The sequence below is a fragment of the Brassica napus genome, chromosome C6 (assembly GCF_020379485.1).
Source record: "Brassica napus cultivar Da-Ae chromosome C6, Da-Ae, whole genome shotgun sequence".
NCBI lineage: Eukaryota > Viridiplantae > Streptophyta > Magnoliopsida > Brassicales > Brassicaceae > Brassica > Brassica napus.
Window position 1 is genome coordinate 32,141,422 of NC_063449.1, and position 19,315 is coordinate 32,160,736.

Below are 19,315 nucleotides of genomic sequence, written 5' to 3' on the forward strand. Positions count from 1 at the left end.
GCCTTAGTCGAATTTTAATATTTTTAAAGGGGTTTTTTAGACTTTTTAATGGAAACCATTAGGTTTACCAAAGACATATAAATACTCATGTAATCCAAAAGTAGGAGATATCTTATTTTCTATCTAATCACAAAGAACTTTGAGTTGAAAGATCTAATCTTGATCATAAGTTCTTATCTTTGCTTGATTATCTTGCTCTCTAATCATGTTTAACCTTGAATCATCCATGGTTTTGGGGTTATTCATGTCTATTAGTGAGTAGACTAATCTTGGATTCATGGGCTAGGGTGATTAAGGGTGATTAGAGAAGATCTAGGGTGTTTAGTGTTAGATTTACTTGTTTCCTTGCTTGTTGAGGGTTCTCAATGCCACGATCATACTAAAATAGATCTTTAGACATTTCATGCCCACAAGGTGTATGATGAAATGCCTGAACCAACTCTTCAATGCTTTTAGCTTGCTTTACCTAAGAGATTAGTTGCTAAAGGAGTTAAGATTGCTATTAGACTTGTTCTCTATGTTTGTTTTAGTAACATTCAACCTAAGAGATTAGATGCTTGAGTTGCTTTACCAAAAGAACATTCATCTAGAGATAGAGCTTGTTTAGCTTAGTGTCTAGGCATAAGGAAAGTGTTTGATTGATACCTTGCCACCCTTAGATTGGATCTACATCACCCAAGATCAAATGCCTAGCCCCATGAGTCATCTTGCTTCAAATTGAGAAAGAAAGATCATTACTTTATTGCATTAGCTTATTAGTTCTTAGTTCATACCATCTTAAAACCGGATCGCACTTAGCTTAAGCATGAACTTGCATTTTCTTTGCTTTAGAATCACTTAGAACTGGTTCGACAATCTTTTATACTACATTGATTTGATCTTGGACCCTTGAAAAGTCTTGCACCAAATTGGCGCCGTTGCCAAATTCTAAGTTGATTGTGACATTGGGATTTAGTCATTTGCTTGAGACTAAGTCAATTTTTATTTAATTGTGTTATTGCTTCTCTTTGTTCTTCTCCCTTTGCATTTCAGGTGTATGAACACAAGGAGCAAAGGTCCAACAAACCTAGTTCCAAGAGTTGAAAACATTAGAGCACTTGAGAGGGAGATTGGAAGACAGAGAAGAGAAGTAGAGCAACAAGCTCATTTGCAAAGGTTGGGGTTTGATATGGAGAATCTGCCTCAAGATGGTGATGCCCAAGGAGGCATTGATCCAAGAGCTGGTCACCTTCGACCACAGCTCTTAATCGCGGTGTACGTTGATGATCTTAATATTATTGGAACTCAAAACGAAATCCAAAAGGCATCAAACTATCTGAAAGGAGAATTTAAGATGAAAGATCTCGGGCAGACAAAATATTGTCTAGGATTACAAATTGAGCATTCTCAAAAGGGTATATTTGTACACCAGTCTACATATACCAAACGAGTATTGAAACGCTTTAACATGGATAAAGCAACTCCTCTTAGCACCCCGATGGTCGTTAGATCACTTAATGTTGAAAATGATATGTTTCGACCATCTGAGGAAAATAAAGAAATATTTGGTCCTGAAACTCCATATTTAAGTGCAATTGGAGCTCTTATGTATCTTGCAAATTGTACTCGACCTGACATATCTTTTGCCATTAATCTTTTAGCGAGATTCAGTTCGTCTCGTACGCGAAGACATTGGAATGGAATTAAACACGTCTTTCGTTACCTTCAAGGAACAACTGATTTAGGCTTGTTTTATCCTAAAAGTTCAAAAGGTCAAATGATTGGTTTTGCAGATGCAAGTTATTTGTCAGATCCACACAAAGCTTGATCCCAGACAGGATGTGTTTTTACAATTGGAGGCACCGCCATATCTTGGCGTTCTCAGAAGCAGACACTTGTTGCTACTTCTTCAAATCACGCTGAGATCATTGCACTCCATGAAGCAAGTAGAGAATGTGTATGGCTAAGATCAATAAGCCGACACATCTGTTCAAGAAGTGGGATTGGCGAAAATACGGAGCCAACTATTCTATATGAAGATAACGCGGCATGTGTTGCCCAAACGAAGGAAGGATATATCAAAAGCGATAGAACCAAACATGTTGCTCAAACGAAGGAAGGATATATCAAAAGCGATAGAACCAAACATATACCTCCGAAGTTCTTCTCATACACTCAAGAGCTCGAGAAGAATAAAGAGATCGAAGTAAGATATGTTAGATCATGCGACAATGCAGTCGACCTCTTCACAAAATCACTACCTACCTCGTTATTCAGAAAACACATCCATAACATTGGAATGCGTCATCAGAAGGATCTATGACTGCTTATTCGAGGGGGAGCTTACGTGGTTGTACTCTTTTTACCTTACTATGGTTTTTTCCATTGGGTTTTACGAGAAAGGTTTTTAACGAGGCAACAAAGACGTTAAGCGAAAGCAGATAGTGACACCGGTCCCCAAGGGGGAGTGTTATGAAAGTCAAAAAGGATGAGCCGATTATGTTGAAAATATAAAAGATGTGGGGCCTGCTGTCACTATTTGCACAGTAAATTTATGCTTATATATACGAGTGAAAACGCTTAATTGTAAACACACCAAAAACATCTTTTCTCTCCTTTTATAAGTATTCTCTCTAACATATTATCTCATATCAGAATTATCCCTTTTTCTGCGGATATAAAATTTCGCTCTTATTTAAATTCCCGCGATACAATAAAATTTCAATTCTTTTATAACAGTATTTGATTTCTCTTCTTCTGCGTTGGACTCGTCAGAGTAAGTCACTCTTCCTCTTCAGTGGTACTATTTTCTTTTGGGCTTAGGACAAGTGGGAACTTAATGGTTTCAAACATCACATCATCATGTGTGTTACCACTAGAGATAGTTACTAAACTGTAAAACATTAGCAAATTCTAGCTTCTTTTAATTAAATACAGAGAAAAGTATATACAAAAATCAAACATTAATCAATTCGCGAAGCTATTCAACTTGAAAAAGCTATACAGCTTTGTCAAACTTGGCGACACAAAAAGGCCAACATCAAAGCCATAAAGAGTAAGTGGAGTCGAAGCCAGCTTTGGTGGCGTTGGCAATAATATAACATGCCATAAACAAGGCGGCTAGGCCCACGAAGCAGGAGTCGTGTAGTAACTAAAAGCCCACCAACGTGAACACTTGGGCGGGTTTGGAAAATTCCTAAAGCTGGAGGCGAATAAGAATTAATAAACCCTAAAGCAAGATAAACGCAGTTTCGGGTAATGAAAAGTCAATGAACCTGGACACACAACAACATAGTGTGAATGTGATGCTCAGACAACTAAGCTTCATCAGATCCTCTCTTATCCCTTTCTCTTCTTATTCCCCACGAACCTCCCCGATACCACCCACCTCGATCCGCTCTCAAACCAGAGCTACAATGTCCACAACTCCGATCCAGAACGAGTCGACTCAGCAGACTCAGAGACCCGTCCAGGTGAATCCTTTCTCACTCTCCAATTTTCGTGGAGTCTCTGTTTCTTAATTGATCTCTTTTCTTCTTGTTGGGTATATAATCAAACGCTTAAAAATACAAACTTTTTGATTAGTGTTTTGGAATTTACAGAGATTTTGATTGTTTGAAATTAGTATCTGCTTTTGCAACACTGGAAGCTGCTGTTCTGTCTATTTGATCTTTTGTCTTTTTTTTTTCCTTAATTGATCTCTTCTTGCTGAGTAAACAATCAAACAATTAAAAAGGACAAACTTTTTGATTCTCGTGTTTTGGAATTTACAGAGATGTGATTTGTTTCAATTCGTGTACGCTTTTGCAACATACTACTAGTTAACTGCCGTTCTGCTGTCTTTTTATGATATTTTGGTCTCTTTACTTTGTCCGATTTGGATTTCCACTTTGTTCATGCGGTAACGGTCCCACGATGCTGCCTTTATACAGCTTACACTAATAATACCCATATCATCAATCAACCAAAGTTTTCATCTTTAAGCTTTTTGTCAGGTCTTTGACTTTGTTTTATGAGTCTTACTTTTGAAATGGTTCTTAGTTAAACCTCTTCTAAGGTTTTTACTTTTGCAAGTTTTGGCCTTTGTATTGAGATATTACTTAGCTGCAAACTAAAGACTGTGACCTTGTTTCCTTAGGTGGCGCAACGCTTAGAGAAGTTCAAGACTACAATCTTCACTCAAATGAGCATATTGGGCAACAAACACGGAGCTATCAACCTAGGCCAAGGCTTCCCCAACTTCGACGGCCCTGATTTCATCAAAGAAGCCGCCATCCAAGCCATCAAAGACGGTAAAAACCAGTACGCCCGTGCCTTCGGCGCTCCCGAGCTCAACTCCGCTGTAGCTTCGCGGTTTCATCAAGACACAGGTCTTGTTATTGACCCTGAGAGAGAAGTCACAGTCACATGCGGCTGCACGGAAGCCATAGCTGCGGCTATGCTGGGTCTAATCAACCCTGGCGACGAAGTCATCCTCTTTGCGCCTTTCTACGATTCCTACGAGGCCACGCTCTCCATGGCGGGCGCTAAAGTGAAATGCATCACTTTGCGCCCGCCTGGATTTGATATCCCTTTGGATGAGCTGAAAGCTGCTGTGAGTAGCGAGACGAGAGCTATTCTCATGAACACTCCTCACAACCCGACGGGGAAGATGTTCACTAGAGAAGAGCTTGAAGCCATCGCATCTCTATGTATCGAGAACGATGTCATTGTGTTCTCTGATGAAGTGTATGATAAGCTCGACTTTGAGATGGATCACATCTGCATTGCTTCTCTCCCCGGTATGTACGAGAGGACCGTGACGATGAACTCTCTTGGGAAGACCTTCTCTTTAACGGGTTGGAAGATCGGCTGGGCCGTCGCTCCGCCTCATCTTACTTGGGGGATACGTCAAGCGCACTCTTACCTCACGTTCGCTACTTCAACCCCTATGCAAGCAGCGGCTGTTGCGGCTCTCGAGGCGCCGGAGTCTTACTACACGGAGCTGAAGAGAGACTACAGCGAGAAGAAGGAGATTCTTGTTAAGGGTTTGAAGGAGGTTGGGTTTGAAGTGTTCCCGTCGAATGGGACTTACTTTGTGGTGGTTGATCACACGCCGTTTGGGTTTGGGGATGATGTGGCGTTCTGTGAGTATCTTATCAAAGAAGTTGGGGTCGTTGCGATCCCGACGAGTGTGTTTTATTTGAATCCGGAAGAAGGGAAGAACTTGGTGAGGTTTGCGTTCTGTAAAGATGAAGAGACGCTGCGTAGTGCAATTGAGAGGATGAAGCTGAAGCTTAAAAGAGTGGTCTGAAGCTTTGAATCATTTGTAAAAGACCTTATTTTTATGCTATTGTTGTTGTTCTTCTTCGGTTCTATTTGAAATGAGACACTGTTGTAGCAAAGCAAGCTAATAAAGTAAGTTCACTTTCTAAATGAGTTTGTATTATGTATTTTATTTGTTTAGTTTAATTAGGATCTTGGTAAGTAGTAAATGATTTAAATTAAATAAATTAAGGTTGGATATTCTCTGAAAGACTGTAATTGTTGTATTTTGGGTCGGAGTATCTTTCCATTGTTTACTGACGTGTGGAGTCTACAAAAATTTAAAAACCATTCTCCAAAATCACCAAATAAGGATCGGTAATTTGGAGGTTTTGGCACTGTTTACGAGTTTCACCGACACGTGATGGCCCGCGATTGGCTTATTTATTTCTTCCTTTGCAAGTCATTAAGAACTGGTACAAGTTTTAAGTAGTTCGTACTTCGTAATGTCATTATTTACTGAAATTAATGTTTTAAGTCATTAAGTAGTAAATGATTTAAATTAAATGAATTAAGGTTGGATATTCTCTCAAAGACTGTAATTGTTGTATTTTGGGTCGGAGTATCTTTCCATTGTTTACTTAGAACATGAACATCGCAAGATTTTTAGGGAGGTTTTTTGAAAAAATATGGATTCTACTAACGCGTGGATTCCACAAAAATTTAAAAACCACTTCCCAAAATCACCAAATAAAGATCGATAATTTGGGGATTTTGGCACTGTTTGCGGGCTCCACCGACACGTGGCAATCCGCGATTGGTTTATTTATTTATTTATTTTTTTAGAAAAAAGAACCTTAAATACCCATTGGGATAATCATGGTCTTAAACCAATGACATTAGCTTAAGGTAGTCGTTTTCTTCCTTTGCAAGTCATTAAGAACTGGTACAAGTTTTAAGTAGTTCGTAATATACCTGGGATGGATCGGATATCCGGGCAATTTTAAGGTATCCGGATCCGGATCCTTATCCGGCGGATCCACAATTTTACTATCTTTATCCGGATCCGAGGTTCTACAAATATCCGGGTGTCAGATATCCTTCTAAAAATTGTAATATCCGGCGGATATCCAGATCCGGATTTGGATCTTTAAAATAAATAAATAATAATATTAATATATATAAAATATTAACAATAATTTAAAAATAAAAATATATATAATATCTTTAATTATTTCTATGTATAATATTACAAAATTTACATAAAATTTATATATACTATTATAAAAATGAAAATATATTAAATAAAATTAATTTTTATATATAGACATTACTATTTTTGAAATATTTATTAATAAAACTTACGAATCCGGATATCCGGACTTAAAAATTAAGATATCCGGATCCGGATCTGGCTTTGACGGATCCAACATTTTACTATCCAGATCCGGATTCGGCTAGGATATCCGGATTTTCGGATCGGATCCGGATCGAATCTCGGATCGAATCCGGATCTCGTATAAAAGTTCCAGGCCTAGTTCTTAATGTCATTATTTACTGAAATTAATGTTTTAAGTCATTAAGTAGTAAATGATTTAAATTAAATGAATTAAGGTTGGACTATTTATGTAACTATCTTAAGTTCTGAATCTAATCATAAAAACATGATTATTACTTCAACATATTATCAAATTAAAACAATGGAAAGATAAAAAATTCAATAAATTTTTAGATATGTGTCAGCTCCGAACTAATCTAATTACATATATATAGCTAATAATAAATAAAATATTATGTATCTGATAATTATAAAAAATACAAGCGGCCTAGTAATGCGGAGTGCACCATGCGAAGATGTTTGGTAATATGTTAGTTTTTCATTCACAATTTGATACAAACCCATTTTTCATGTTTATTCACTTTATTGATATATCTATTTCTCTAGCAAGTAATTTATATCGACCGTCAGTTTTGTTAGATTACCTGCAGTTTACATTTTACCAACGGTACCCAATATAAATCGTTGATCTTTTACACACGATTCATTCTAGTCTATGTACCCTTTTATACAAAAAAAAAATAAAAAATGTACGACTTACTATGAATATAGACGAAAATATATAAATCTTCTTCTTGAATTCCAGTTCAACTACTATATAAATATAGAAAATTCCCTCAAAGCAGAGATATTTCATTATAAAAAAACAAATTTTAAATTGTAATACTAGTTTTTTTCTGATAAATAGTAGATGTGGGTGAAAAAAGAAAGAAAATAGATGTGGGTGTGGCGGCACGTGCCGGCCTGGAACAGTAAAGCTAAAAAGCGTCCGCCTTCCTAATATTCCCGACAAGACCGGGACTTCTTCTTCTTCCCCTTACTCATGATCTAACGGCTACGTTTCTTTGGTTTTGACCCGTCAAGATTTTCATCTAACGGTCAGTATTGAATCTATATCCATTGTAATAAAACCAAACCGGGAAAGTGAGCTTCTACTTATTTCTTTTGGCTTCGCCGTGAATATTCTCCGGTACCGGAAAACAAAGTCTATCGCTTTCTTCTCCGTTTTAGATGGTCGGCAGGGTGGCACGGTGGTGGTTAACGTGGTGACCAAACTCTCTGAAGATTGTTCGGAGAGTGAGAGATGAGCCAATCGAGACTAACGAGGAATCAATCTCCGACGATTCGTTCATCGATTCACAGCCTCCGTGACTTTGACGAAAGAGGAGAAACAGAGGAGAAGAAAACAGAGTAAATCATTCGGTTCAATTAATCGAACCGGTTTAATCCGAATAATACCGGGTCTCACTTGACACTCGCTTCCCAAACGGGCGAGACTCTGACGTCGGAGAATCTACTACTATGTTTTGATATTCGTCGCCGTTGCTCTGTTCTTCGCGTCGCTAAACATAGCGGTTATCAACTAAACCGTAATCGCAATCAAAAAGCCGACTTTCCGAACCAAACACAAACCGAAACCGGTTCAGTGGTACATAGGAGATTCAAATCAAGAACCGGTCAAAACCCAAGAAGGAGTCCAATTCTTTAGCAATGGAGATTTCTTTTTTAACAGAGGAAGATGCAAATGCAGTGGAAGTGGAGTTTACTATTATTACGTTAACGGAAGATACGAAGGAGATTGGATCAATCGAAGATAAGTATAAATGACAGTACTAGCAAGGACTTAGACATGGTTTGCTGAGTTTACTGGTTCTACACCGGAGATTTTTACTCCGGTGAATGGTTTAACGGTCAAAGCCATGGCTTTGGTGTTCAGACATGCGCTGACGGAAGCTCTTATGTCAGAAAATTCAAGTTTGGTCTCAAACATGGACTTGGTTCTTACCACTTCCGGTAATAAAAAGAGCATTTTTCGTTACAATCATAGGAAGATTTTTTGTTTGATAATGTCTGAGCTATGGTTGTTTCTTGTTGAAGAAATGGAGATAAGCACGCAGGAGAGTACTTTAGAGACAAGATTCATGGGTTTGGTGTTTACCATTTCCCTAATGGTCACTATTACGAAGGAGCTTGGCACGAAGGTCGTAAGCAACGCTATGGCACGTATGGATTTATAACCGGAGATACAGAATGCGGTGAATGGGATGATGGTAATCGGCTTTCTCCAGAAACGGGTCTGCTTCGTAAAGCGGTTCAGGTATGTATATATAATACCAGAAAGCATTCGTTTTGGATGTAAAGGCGGAGACTTTAGGAAGTTATTCATTGTTATACTTAAACCATTTATCTTGGGTAATTGCAGAGTGCTCAAGAGATGGCGAGAAAAGGTGTGGATCAAAGACGGGTCCATGAGCAGTGGTACGGGCTGTAGCTGCGGCTAACAAAGCTCTCGACAGCTCCTAGAGTTGCAGCTGTGAAAGCCGTTCAAAATCAGATTGATGGTAAACATTGTGACACTTGAAAATGACTTGTAAAGATGACATTAACAAACAAAAAAGTAGGTCAAGTTATTTTTTGGGGATGGGTCTTTTTATAGTAGCCCTGTCGAGCTTGAAAATATGAGAAGATTTACTATGGAAGTAAGAATGTAAATGTATTTTTATTTTTTGAACACAAATGTAAATGTATATAGAAGAAGCCATGTTTGGTTATTCTTTTTTGTACAAAATATATGTTGATGATTGATGTTTTAATATTGATCCGAGCCACTGACATATAATTTTTATTTAGATTAAATGAGATTTTTAACATTAAAACCCCTCAACTAAGATTTTTTTTTGATAAAACTTCCCAAACTAAGTATTTAACGAAAAAACCTTCAAACTAACGTTATTTAATGAATTAAATTCTAACATGTCATAATTACCAATATTACCGGTAAATTTTTAGTTTATGGGTTTTTACATTAAATAAACATAGTTGAAGGGTTTTACCATTAAAAATCTAAAAAATAAAAAAAATTCAAATTTTTTTATAATATTATTTAAAAATTAGTAACTTTTTTTGACAACATAAGCGAAAACTAAGTAACTGGACCGCACGATTCAGAAAGCCAAACCGAAAGTATTGAATCGACATATAACATAGTTGAAGGATAACTCCTCGCACCATGTGCAAGCTTGTCCGCCATAGTATTTTGTGCTTTTGGAATATGTTTGATCCGGAAGTTATGAAAGAAAGTCTTACTGCGTCTGAATTCGTTATATAATTTTTATTATATTTTCTTGGTTTTTACATTTTTAATTTATACATAGATAATGTTGATGTTAAAAATACATCAAACTCATATATTTACAAAAAAAAATTAAAAATGCTAATTTGGAATTAAGTTACTAATTTTTAAATAATATTATAAAATTTTTATTTTTTTTTATTATTAGTGGTAAAACCCCTCAACTATGTTTACTTAATGTAGAAACCCCTAAACTAAAGATTTATCGGTAGTAATGGTAATTATGATCTGTTAGAGTTTAATTCATTAAATAAAGTTAGTTTGGAGGCTTTTTCGTTAAATACTTAGTTTGGATGTTTTTACCTAAAACAAATTTGGCTGAGGAGTTTAACGTTAAAAATCCGATTAAATGCTATTTAATAGTTTAGATCTATCTCTAACTCAATTATATCTATTTCTTTATAATAGAGTAACATTTTCTAGAATATTGAATTTTGTTTAATGTATTCATCTATAATAGAAGATGCTATGTTTCTGTTTATTTATAGATGAATGTTTTTTTTCCTTTTCTAGAACATATGTGGGTTAAAGATGGTTTTATTGAAAACTAATATTTCAGTAACTTACAACTGAACCAAAAATGAACTTGATCAAATACTAGAAGGAAAATCTGATCGATTAAGAAATTGTTTTATTATATATAGAATACTAAGAACAAAACCTTGGTAAGGCGGTACAACAGTAAGTTCTACCTCCCCAACAAAGAAATCGCATTATCATTACAGTTCGCAAACCATCTTACAGTTACAGCATCTCCCACAACAGAAATTTAGGTAATATCTCATAAATAAATAAAAAAGAAAAATTTAAAAGAAAGTATGAGAGAGACACAAACGTATTTTAAAACAGATGTTATTAGATACCCATCAGAATTTTTCATGCTACATGTGTGTTTTTAAATGGTCCAAATTTTCTAAAAATAACAAAATATAATTCAATAATTTAATTACATTTAAATATAATTATTTGTCCAGAACCCTCAAGTGAGATATTTTCCTGTTGGAGTTGCTTTTATGAGTACTTCTTAATTAAAAAACTAGGTAATAATACGGGTCTTGCGTTCCGTTACTTTTTAATAAAGAGACATTAAATCTGTTTAATTTGGATATCGGTTCGGTTTTAAGTTATTTATTTTGGTTTTTAATCTCCTAAAATATAACTATCATTCTAAATTAATATTTATTTTGGTTTGTTCGGTTAAAATGTTTGATGTTTTTGGTTTTTCTGGTGATAATAAAAAAAATACTATTATTTGTTTGTTTTCATGTTATGAATTTTAGATAGTCGTGATGTTGAACCATGGTTTCATATTATAGTTTCTAAACGGATAATAGTTTAAAATTGAAAAAAATTATTAAGATAAATCATTTCACTACAATTTGGTCGATAGTGAAAAAACATTTAAAAAAATAATATTTCAACTTCCAAAAAAATTAGTTACTTCAGTTGTGGTGAATACTTAGTTATAAGGTGTGCACGTCAATATGAACATGTATGTGTATGTAAAAGTATATAAAGTGGTTGATAAATATATAAAGATATTGTTAATTAATATTAAATGATATTTTTGTTGAAAATAACATATGAAAGATAAAACTTCTTAAAATAAAATTAATTAGAAATAAAATAGGTCTAGACATTAGTGAATTTTTTCATATAAAGAAAACCAAATTGTATCGGTAAATAGGGATGGACACGGATCGAATATCCGGGTATTTCGAGGCATTTGTGCCGATTCGATCTCTAACCACCCGGATATTAGATGTCTCGGATATCTGAATTTTTTTACAATTTTAAAAGATATCCGATTTGATCCGTAAATAAAATGAAATTTTAAAATAAATTAAAAATCTAAAATAATAATATTTTATTACAAAAATTAAACAGTATATAAATTCTAGTACCTAATATAACAAATTTAATACATAAAAATATTGTAAAAATTATATAAACTATAGTATATATAACTTATATATAATTATTTAAATATATGTATAATATGCATATAACGGATCGAATTGGATATTTGTTTCTAAAAATATTGGTATTTTTAATTTGTTTTTTTTTTACGGATATTGGATTTGAGTATTTGATTTGCTTGATAGAGTTACAGATATCTGATTTTTTCGGTTCGAATCAAAACGGATAACGAATTGAATCAAAATGTATGAATATTTGCCCAACTTTATCCGTAAACAATAAAAATAATATATATATATATATATATATAATTTAGCTTTTGATTCGTTATCTATTTTGATTCGAACCAAAAAATCCGGATAGTGTGAGTTTTATTGGAACCATAAATATGAGTTTTATATTGAAAAAACCTGTAAAATATATCACATTTATGTAGAGCTTGACTGAGAATATGAAGAATATGAACGCATTTATTACAATACATCTCTTTTAATATATAAAGAATAACATTCCTCAGAAATCTTCATACTAGAGCAGGTACTAGATTTAATTAGCATTAGCATTAGCATCCAAAAGAGATTTAATTTCTCTAAACTCGTTTTTCTCAAGATTTTAATTATTCAATGCATACAAATGTAAGAATTGTTTCGTGGAAGAGACAATAAATCTGAACGTGAAGCAGAAATACTGATACTGAAATCTAGTCGAAGAATGATTGAATTTTAAACTGACAAACATTATTATGATTATTGTTGGTTCACAATATACGTATAAATTTTGGCCAACATTTCTTGAAACTGATTTCTGATATGGAGACGGGGAGTTTGGCGTTTAGCACTCAAGGCCTGAAAAGTTAATATTGTACTTCCTGTATTCTTTAAGATCGAGGCCTAAGTTGAGCCGATCTTGCCACATTTGAGTGTTTTTAGTGCGAACTCCTTAATGACGGATTTAACTTCTGGATAAGGCAACTCCCTTTTTTAAACTTTAAGAAAAACACTGCTAACAAATTATATAGGGTAGTTTAAAAAAAACAGATTTTAGAGTGTTAATAATCATTTTTACTTTACTCAAATAGTATTAGTTAACTAAGTATATTTTATATTTATATTTACAGTAATCAACTAATTAATAATAATAATTTATATTTGTTTGGTTTAATCTATTTTATATCATATTTATTTCATGATATTATATAGTTTTAATTAATTTTTTATCATAATTTCATTATATTTTAACGATTTTTTGTTGTATTTTTTCTTATCTATATTTTTATCAAATAATTTACTGTTAATATTTTTTACATCTATTATATTAGTTTGTTAGTTATAACGCTACATCTATATCATATACTAGGGGTTTGCCAGCTCTACGCGCTGGGTTTTACGATGATATATTTTAGTAATTTTAAATATATTTTTGGTGTTTTAGTTAAAGTTATTTATGAAACATATAAAGATATTTTGATTTATTTCAATTTCTGCATTCATTGTTTTTAGATTATTTTAAAATAAGCAAAATTTGAATACATATCCAAAAATATTTTAAACTTTTATGTAAATTGATCTTTTGACCTTTTTATTAATCTTCGTTGTTTCTGGCCGAATTTTTAATAAATGGATATATGTTCCTAAATGTTAGGAAGATATACAATGAATTTGAATGCAATAAAAACAAAGTAAACATTATTAATCACATGTACGGTGATTTAAAATACTACAATATCAACAAAAATTCATTAGAATCGAGACTAAAATATGAAAAATACTTTATTTCTTTCATTTGACAGAACATTTTTTCCAACAACATACATGTATGATTTAATGTACTCCAATTTCAGTGAGATAATAATTTAGGATTGTGACTAAAATATATGAATCATATTATACTTATACCATTTGACAGAACATAGTATTAAAAATAATATTATTTTACTCATCTATATGCATACAATAACTGTATTCATATATGCATCAAGAGTAAATCTCCTACTCAAATTTATGGATTATTTTATTTCTGTTATATTTCAAATCTTGAGAGGCTGAAACACAATTTATGCATGCGTACTGATATTTTAAATGATTTTAATTTTTTTTGTTTGATTTCAGAATCATTTTATTATATTTAATTATTTATACTATGTGGATTGTTTAATTTTCTATTTTATAAATTGTTCAATGAAAATAATGATTGATTTAAAAGTGTTATATCTGAATTGTTTATTATTTGAATGTAAAAAAATTAGTGGAATTGAAATGATAGACAAATTGGGTTTAAAATTTGGACATTTTCATAGAACAATCGTATAAATTATCATTGTATGTTTGATATTTCTGCTCATACGAACGTATATTTGATGTAGTTTATCATAAATATCTCTAATATGTATATTATGAGTATGTAAGGAACATTAATCAAGTTACTGGGCTTGATTCTTGTTTAGAAGCAAGATTGTTGGAAAGAGGAATCATAAGATGTTCTTTCCATCGAACTCATATGTTTATTTGTTCTCTTAATTTATGTTTTGTACTTATATATAAAGAGAGAGAGTTAAGAGATAAGTTTAGTCTGTTGAGACTTTTAAAGGTAAACTAACATTATCGTTGTATACTTGTAATGCGATATTGGGGATTGAATCAAATCAAAGAGTATCATGTGTCATCATCCTTAATTTGATCATTGTTTATAAATTAATCCTTTCTTAATTTGATCTCTCTTGGTTGGAGCTTCGGGGCTATTGATTTAGACCAAGATGAGGTTTATTTGCAAGGTTGAAGATGTTTAAAAGACAAAGTGTATCCATTTTTAACTTGTTTATTACGTCAGTATATATTATCCTGATTTCTCAGAAAAGGTAGCTGAGTTCATTTGATGCATGATGGGTGACACCTACAGATAAAAAGTTTCATGTTTCTCAGATAAGTCGTTGCAAGCCAATCTCCTTTCTAGATCATCCACTTCAGTAGATTGCAAGAAACAAAGTTTTAGTTTAAACCACCTAGAATTGTTTTTCGTGACATATTTAGCAAAACTATTTAAGACAAACAAACCTGAAATGCAACACAAACACTAAACTCATCAAGCACCTATGAGATCGACACAAAAGGAATGAACAAGTTAGAAGAAGCTTGAAAGAAAACCAATGAAAAATGTGAGTATGAATCTTGTGACTGAAATGCAAATAACTGCATGGTTTAGTGAGATCTTCAGTTTTATTTTCAGCTGTCTTTGTTTCATCAGTTGCCCCTGACATCATCTCTTTCTATAAACACTAAAAACAAAACAAACATGACAAAGTCAATCTTTGTGATTACACCAGGATTTCAGAGTATTATGCTCCTAGAAATGAATGTACACCAAGAAACAAGATGGGGTTGCTTCCTCTTGTTAATAACGATAAATTCGAAGGCAGAGTCTGATCTCAGTATTCACTGCTGCACAAGATAGAAGCATTTTCACAAAAAAAAACTTTAATAATGATAACATTTTTTTTTCATAACTCTGTGATATGTAGAAATCATGCAATAAGGTAGATTGGTCTGTTAAGTTGTTAAACCTAAGGAGAGAAGTACAAAAAACTTTGATAAATGAAGAAATCATGCAATAAGGTAGATTGGTCTGCTAAGTTGTTTATGAGCAAACGTGTATTTTAAACTCTTCTTGAAGTGTGTAACAACCTTTTCTCTTGACCTGATCTCAAGATCAGGAGAGAAAGCAATCATACTCAGACACTATGGTGATAATTAGTTGGTAACTGACCCTCTAGAGAAAAATTTAAAAACGATGCAAACGCTACTTTTTATTGATATTAAATCTTATGATAGGTTTGACCAAAAAAAAAAAAAAATCTTATGACAGGTAATGACAAGACTATTTTTGTTTTACTAAACAACAACATGCGCCATACAATGGGGGACCAGTAAGACATGCTAGAAAAGTTGGATCTTCTGAAGGCAGTGTGCACACGTTCTTGCAGTCGTCACCCTTCTTACAAGTGCCTGAGTGTGGCCTTCTATAGTTACATTTACCTGAAAAGTTCAATTGAAAATAAACCAGCTCATTTTATTATATCATTCAACTATGAAGAATTAGAGTAAGATAATATTACCAGTTGTTTGAGAAAACAGAAGAAAAAAAGTTAGGATCAAAGAAGCAAGTTGAATCTTCTGTGCTGACATTGCTTTCTTTGTATCTGTTTTCTTTTGTGAAGATGTTTTTTTTTTTTTTGGGTTTAAGATCAAATGACCATCTCCCTTTAAATATTTGCTTAAATTTGTATATACTTTTTTTTTTGTCATCAAAAGCTTTGGTCAAAAACTCAAACTGGTCCTAACATACTAGCTTCGGGAGCTAGCTGTTGAGGAGCCAAAACGTCTACAAACTCAAAGTTTAGTTCTCGTGATCTGGCCTCTTTTGCAAGAGTATCCGCACGGATGTTCAAAGATCTTGGAATGAAGCTTAAAGAGAAAGAGATAAAAGATATTCGGAGCGATTCAATGTCATCCAGTTCTGGTTCCAAGGCCGGCTATGACTTAGAGGAGTGTAGAATTTGCACTAGTTGTTGGCAGTATGATTCAAAGCTTACGATTCAATGTCATCCAGTTCTAGTTGCGGTCAAATTTTACGGTAAACCAGAATTTATGGGAGCGGGAAAACACACATACACAATTGTTAACGGAGTTCGGCCAATCTTGCCTACATCTTCGGACCTGCTACAGATCTTTTATTATCAACCCGGGAAATTTTTACAAGCTCTCAACTCACACCCGACCCCAAATACACTCAAGAAATTACACTTAATTTTTTATAGAGAAAGATTTTCTCGCAAGAAAGATTTTTTTTTTTTTTCTCTCTTGCTCACTCTCTTCTTCTCTTGTTTTTTTCTTTGTTTTGGGATGAATTTCTTCTTCTCCTTGTGTGGTTATTTATAGGAGATTATGAGGAGTTGATGAGACTTCTTGTTGCACCTACCAAAAAACACAAAAGAAATGTGTTGTTGAATTAATCAACAAACATGTTCTTGATACAACTTCTTGTTGTACCTACCAAAAACATGTTCTTTACAATCTCCCACTTGAAGATTGGTTTTAATCTGTCTTCACACCTTGATTAATGTAGCAGATCTCCCCAGTTTGTTACTCCAACAAGCCAACTGAGGTTGCACACAACCTCAGCTTGTCATACGGCACGACCTTCGTCAACATGTCTGCCGGATTCTTGCTTCCTGGGATCTTCTCAAGCACCAACATTTCATCTTCCAACGCTGATCTGATGAAATGATACCGACGATGTATGTGCTTCGTCCGAGCATGGTAAACCGGATTCTTTGCCAAATCGATGGCACTTTTACTGTCACAGTACAACACACCTTTCCCTTGGTCATGGCCTAGCTCTTCTAGAAAAGACTGTAGCCATATCATCTCTTTTGTTGCCTCCGTTACAGCAACATACTCAGCTTCACAGCTTGATAGAGATACAATTTTCTGCAACTTTGAAACCCAACAAATTGCAGTACCGCCAAAGGTGTAGACATACCCGGTTGTGCTCTTCGTGCTGTCAATGTCACCTCCATTGTCAGCATCAACATATCCCTGCAATCCCGTCTTAGACTTCGTGAAACATAGCGATAAACTTGGATTTCCTTTTAGATATCTGAAAATCCACTTAACGGCTTCCCAATGTTCATTCCCTGGATTGCTCATAAATCTGCTAACGACTCCCACTGCATGTGCAATGTCTGGCCTTGTACATATCATCGCGTACATCAGGCTTCCTATAGCAGAAGCATATGGAACTTTATCCATACATGCCATCTCGTCTTCCGTCTTTGGAGACTGTTCTCTGGATAACCGAAAGTGACTTGCCAGGGGAGTACTAACTGGCTTCGCGTCATCCATGTTAAACCTCTTGAGGACTTTCTTCACATACTCCTCTTGTGATAGCTTAAGACCTTCCTTGCTCCTACTGATTCTCATCCCTAGAATCTGTCTTGCTTCTCCAAGGTCTTTCATCGCAAACTCTTCTGAGAGTTTCGTCTTCAAGCTATTGATCTCGTGCAAGTCTGCTCCTACTATCAGCATGTCATCGACATATAGGAGCAATATCAAGTAGGATTATTCAAGCATCTTGAAGTAACAACAGTGGTCAGCTTCACAGCTCAAGAAACCAACGCCTTTAATAAAGTTGTCGAACCGTTTATACCACTGTCTTGGAGCTTGTTTTAAGCTGTACAAACTCCTTTTCAGCTTGCAAACAAGGCTTTCCTTCCCTTTGATCTCAAAGCCTTCGGGTTGCTTCATATAAATTTCCTCATCCAAATCACCGTGAAGAAATGCCGTCTTCAAATCCATATGTTGAAGATGCAGATCTTCTTGTGCTACCAGCCCAAGAACCATTCTAATGGTCACCATCTTGACTACAGGAGAGAAGATTTCAGTGTAGTCAACGCCTTCTTTTTGTTGGAATCCCTTCACAACAAGCCTCGTTTTATAGCGCTTACTCCCATCAGGTTCTTCTTTTATTCGGTAGACCCACTTGTTATGCAATGCCTTTTTCTCCTTAGGCAAATCTGCTAACTCCCACATGTGATTGGATAACAACGCGTCCATCTCGTCGTTCATTGCAAGCTCCCACTTGATCGACTCATCAACTTGCATAGCTTCCTCATAACATTCAGGCTCGCCTCTGTCTGTGAGCAGAATGTAGTTGAGCGATGGAGAGAATCTTACTGGCTTTCTGATGATTCTGCTTGACCGTCGTAACTCCGTGACTGGTGTATATGGGATCACTTCAGAATCATCACTTTCTTCAGCCTCACCACTCTCGTCTTGAGAGATTTCTTCTGCTGCTGTTGCGGTATCCTGTGGCAACTCCGGTGTCAGGATATCTTCTAAGTCAACAGCTCCAGGCTCTTTCTTCTCTGAGCCTTCTCTTAGCTTATCCTTGTACAACGCTTCTTCGTTGAACACAACATTCTTGCTGCGGATGATCTTCCAATTTTCATCATCCCAAAACCGGTAACCAAACTCCGCGTTACCATAACCGATGAAGTAACACTTCTTAGACTTCGAGTCAAGTTTACTTCTTGCAGCATCATCAATATGAACATAAGCTAAGCATCCGAACACCTTTAGATAAGAAAGATTTACTTTCTTTCCGCTCCAAACTTCTTCAGGGATCTTAGATCCCAACGATACAGACGGTCCTCTGTTTATTAAGAAGGCTGCGGTATTGATTGCATCTGCCCAAAAAGTCTTTGGTAATCCACAGTGCAATCTCATGCTCCTTGCACGCTCATTCAAACTTCGGTTCATCCTTTCCGCTATTCCATTCTGTTGAGGCGTTCCAGGAATAGTCTTCTCCATCTTGATCCCATTATCAGCGCAATATCTCTTGAACTCGCCGCTGATGTACTCACCACCATTATCAGACCTTAGACACTTCAACTTGAGATTCGTCTCAATCTCAACCATGGCTTTCCA

The 19,315-nt window shown here is 34.8% G+C and overlaps 1 protein-coding gene and 1 pseudogene across 1 annotated transcript; both read left to right on the forward strand.

Moving 5' to 3' along the window:
• The first annotated feature begins 3,198 nt into the window (after window positions 1–3,198).
• LOC106368943 (probable N-succinyldiaminopimelate aminotransferase DapC) lies at window positions 3,199–5,394 on the forward strand. Its single transcript, XM_013809022.3, has 2 exons — window positions 3,199–3,452; window positions 4,118–5,394. Exons 1-2 carry the CDS (start codon window positions 3,249–3,251, stop codon window positions 5,270–5,272), a joined length of 1,359 nt encoding a protein of 452 aa, XP_013664476.1. The 5' UTR covers window positions 3,199–3,248; the 3' UTR covers window positions 5,273–5,394.
• Window positions 5,395–7,884: 2,490 nt separating this feature from the next.
• On the forward strand, window positions 7,885–9,957 carry LOC106453557 (annotated as a pseudogene).
• Window positions 9,958–19,315: the final 9,358 nt, after the last annotated feature.

What these genes read in the sequence shown, in the direction of transcription:
- LOC106368943 (XM_013809022.3), top strand. Translation starts at nt 3,249, where the DNA reads ATGAACCTGGACACACAACAACATAGTGTGAATGTGATGCTCAGACAA. An exon ending in AGACTCAGAGACCCGTCCAG is followed by an intron (nt 3,453 to 4,117) that starts GTGAATCCTTTC and finishes TTGTTTCCTTAG; the next exon opens with GTGGCGCAACGCTTAGAGAA.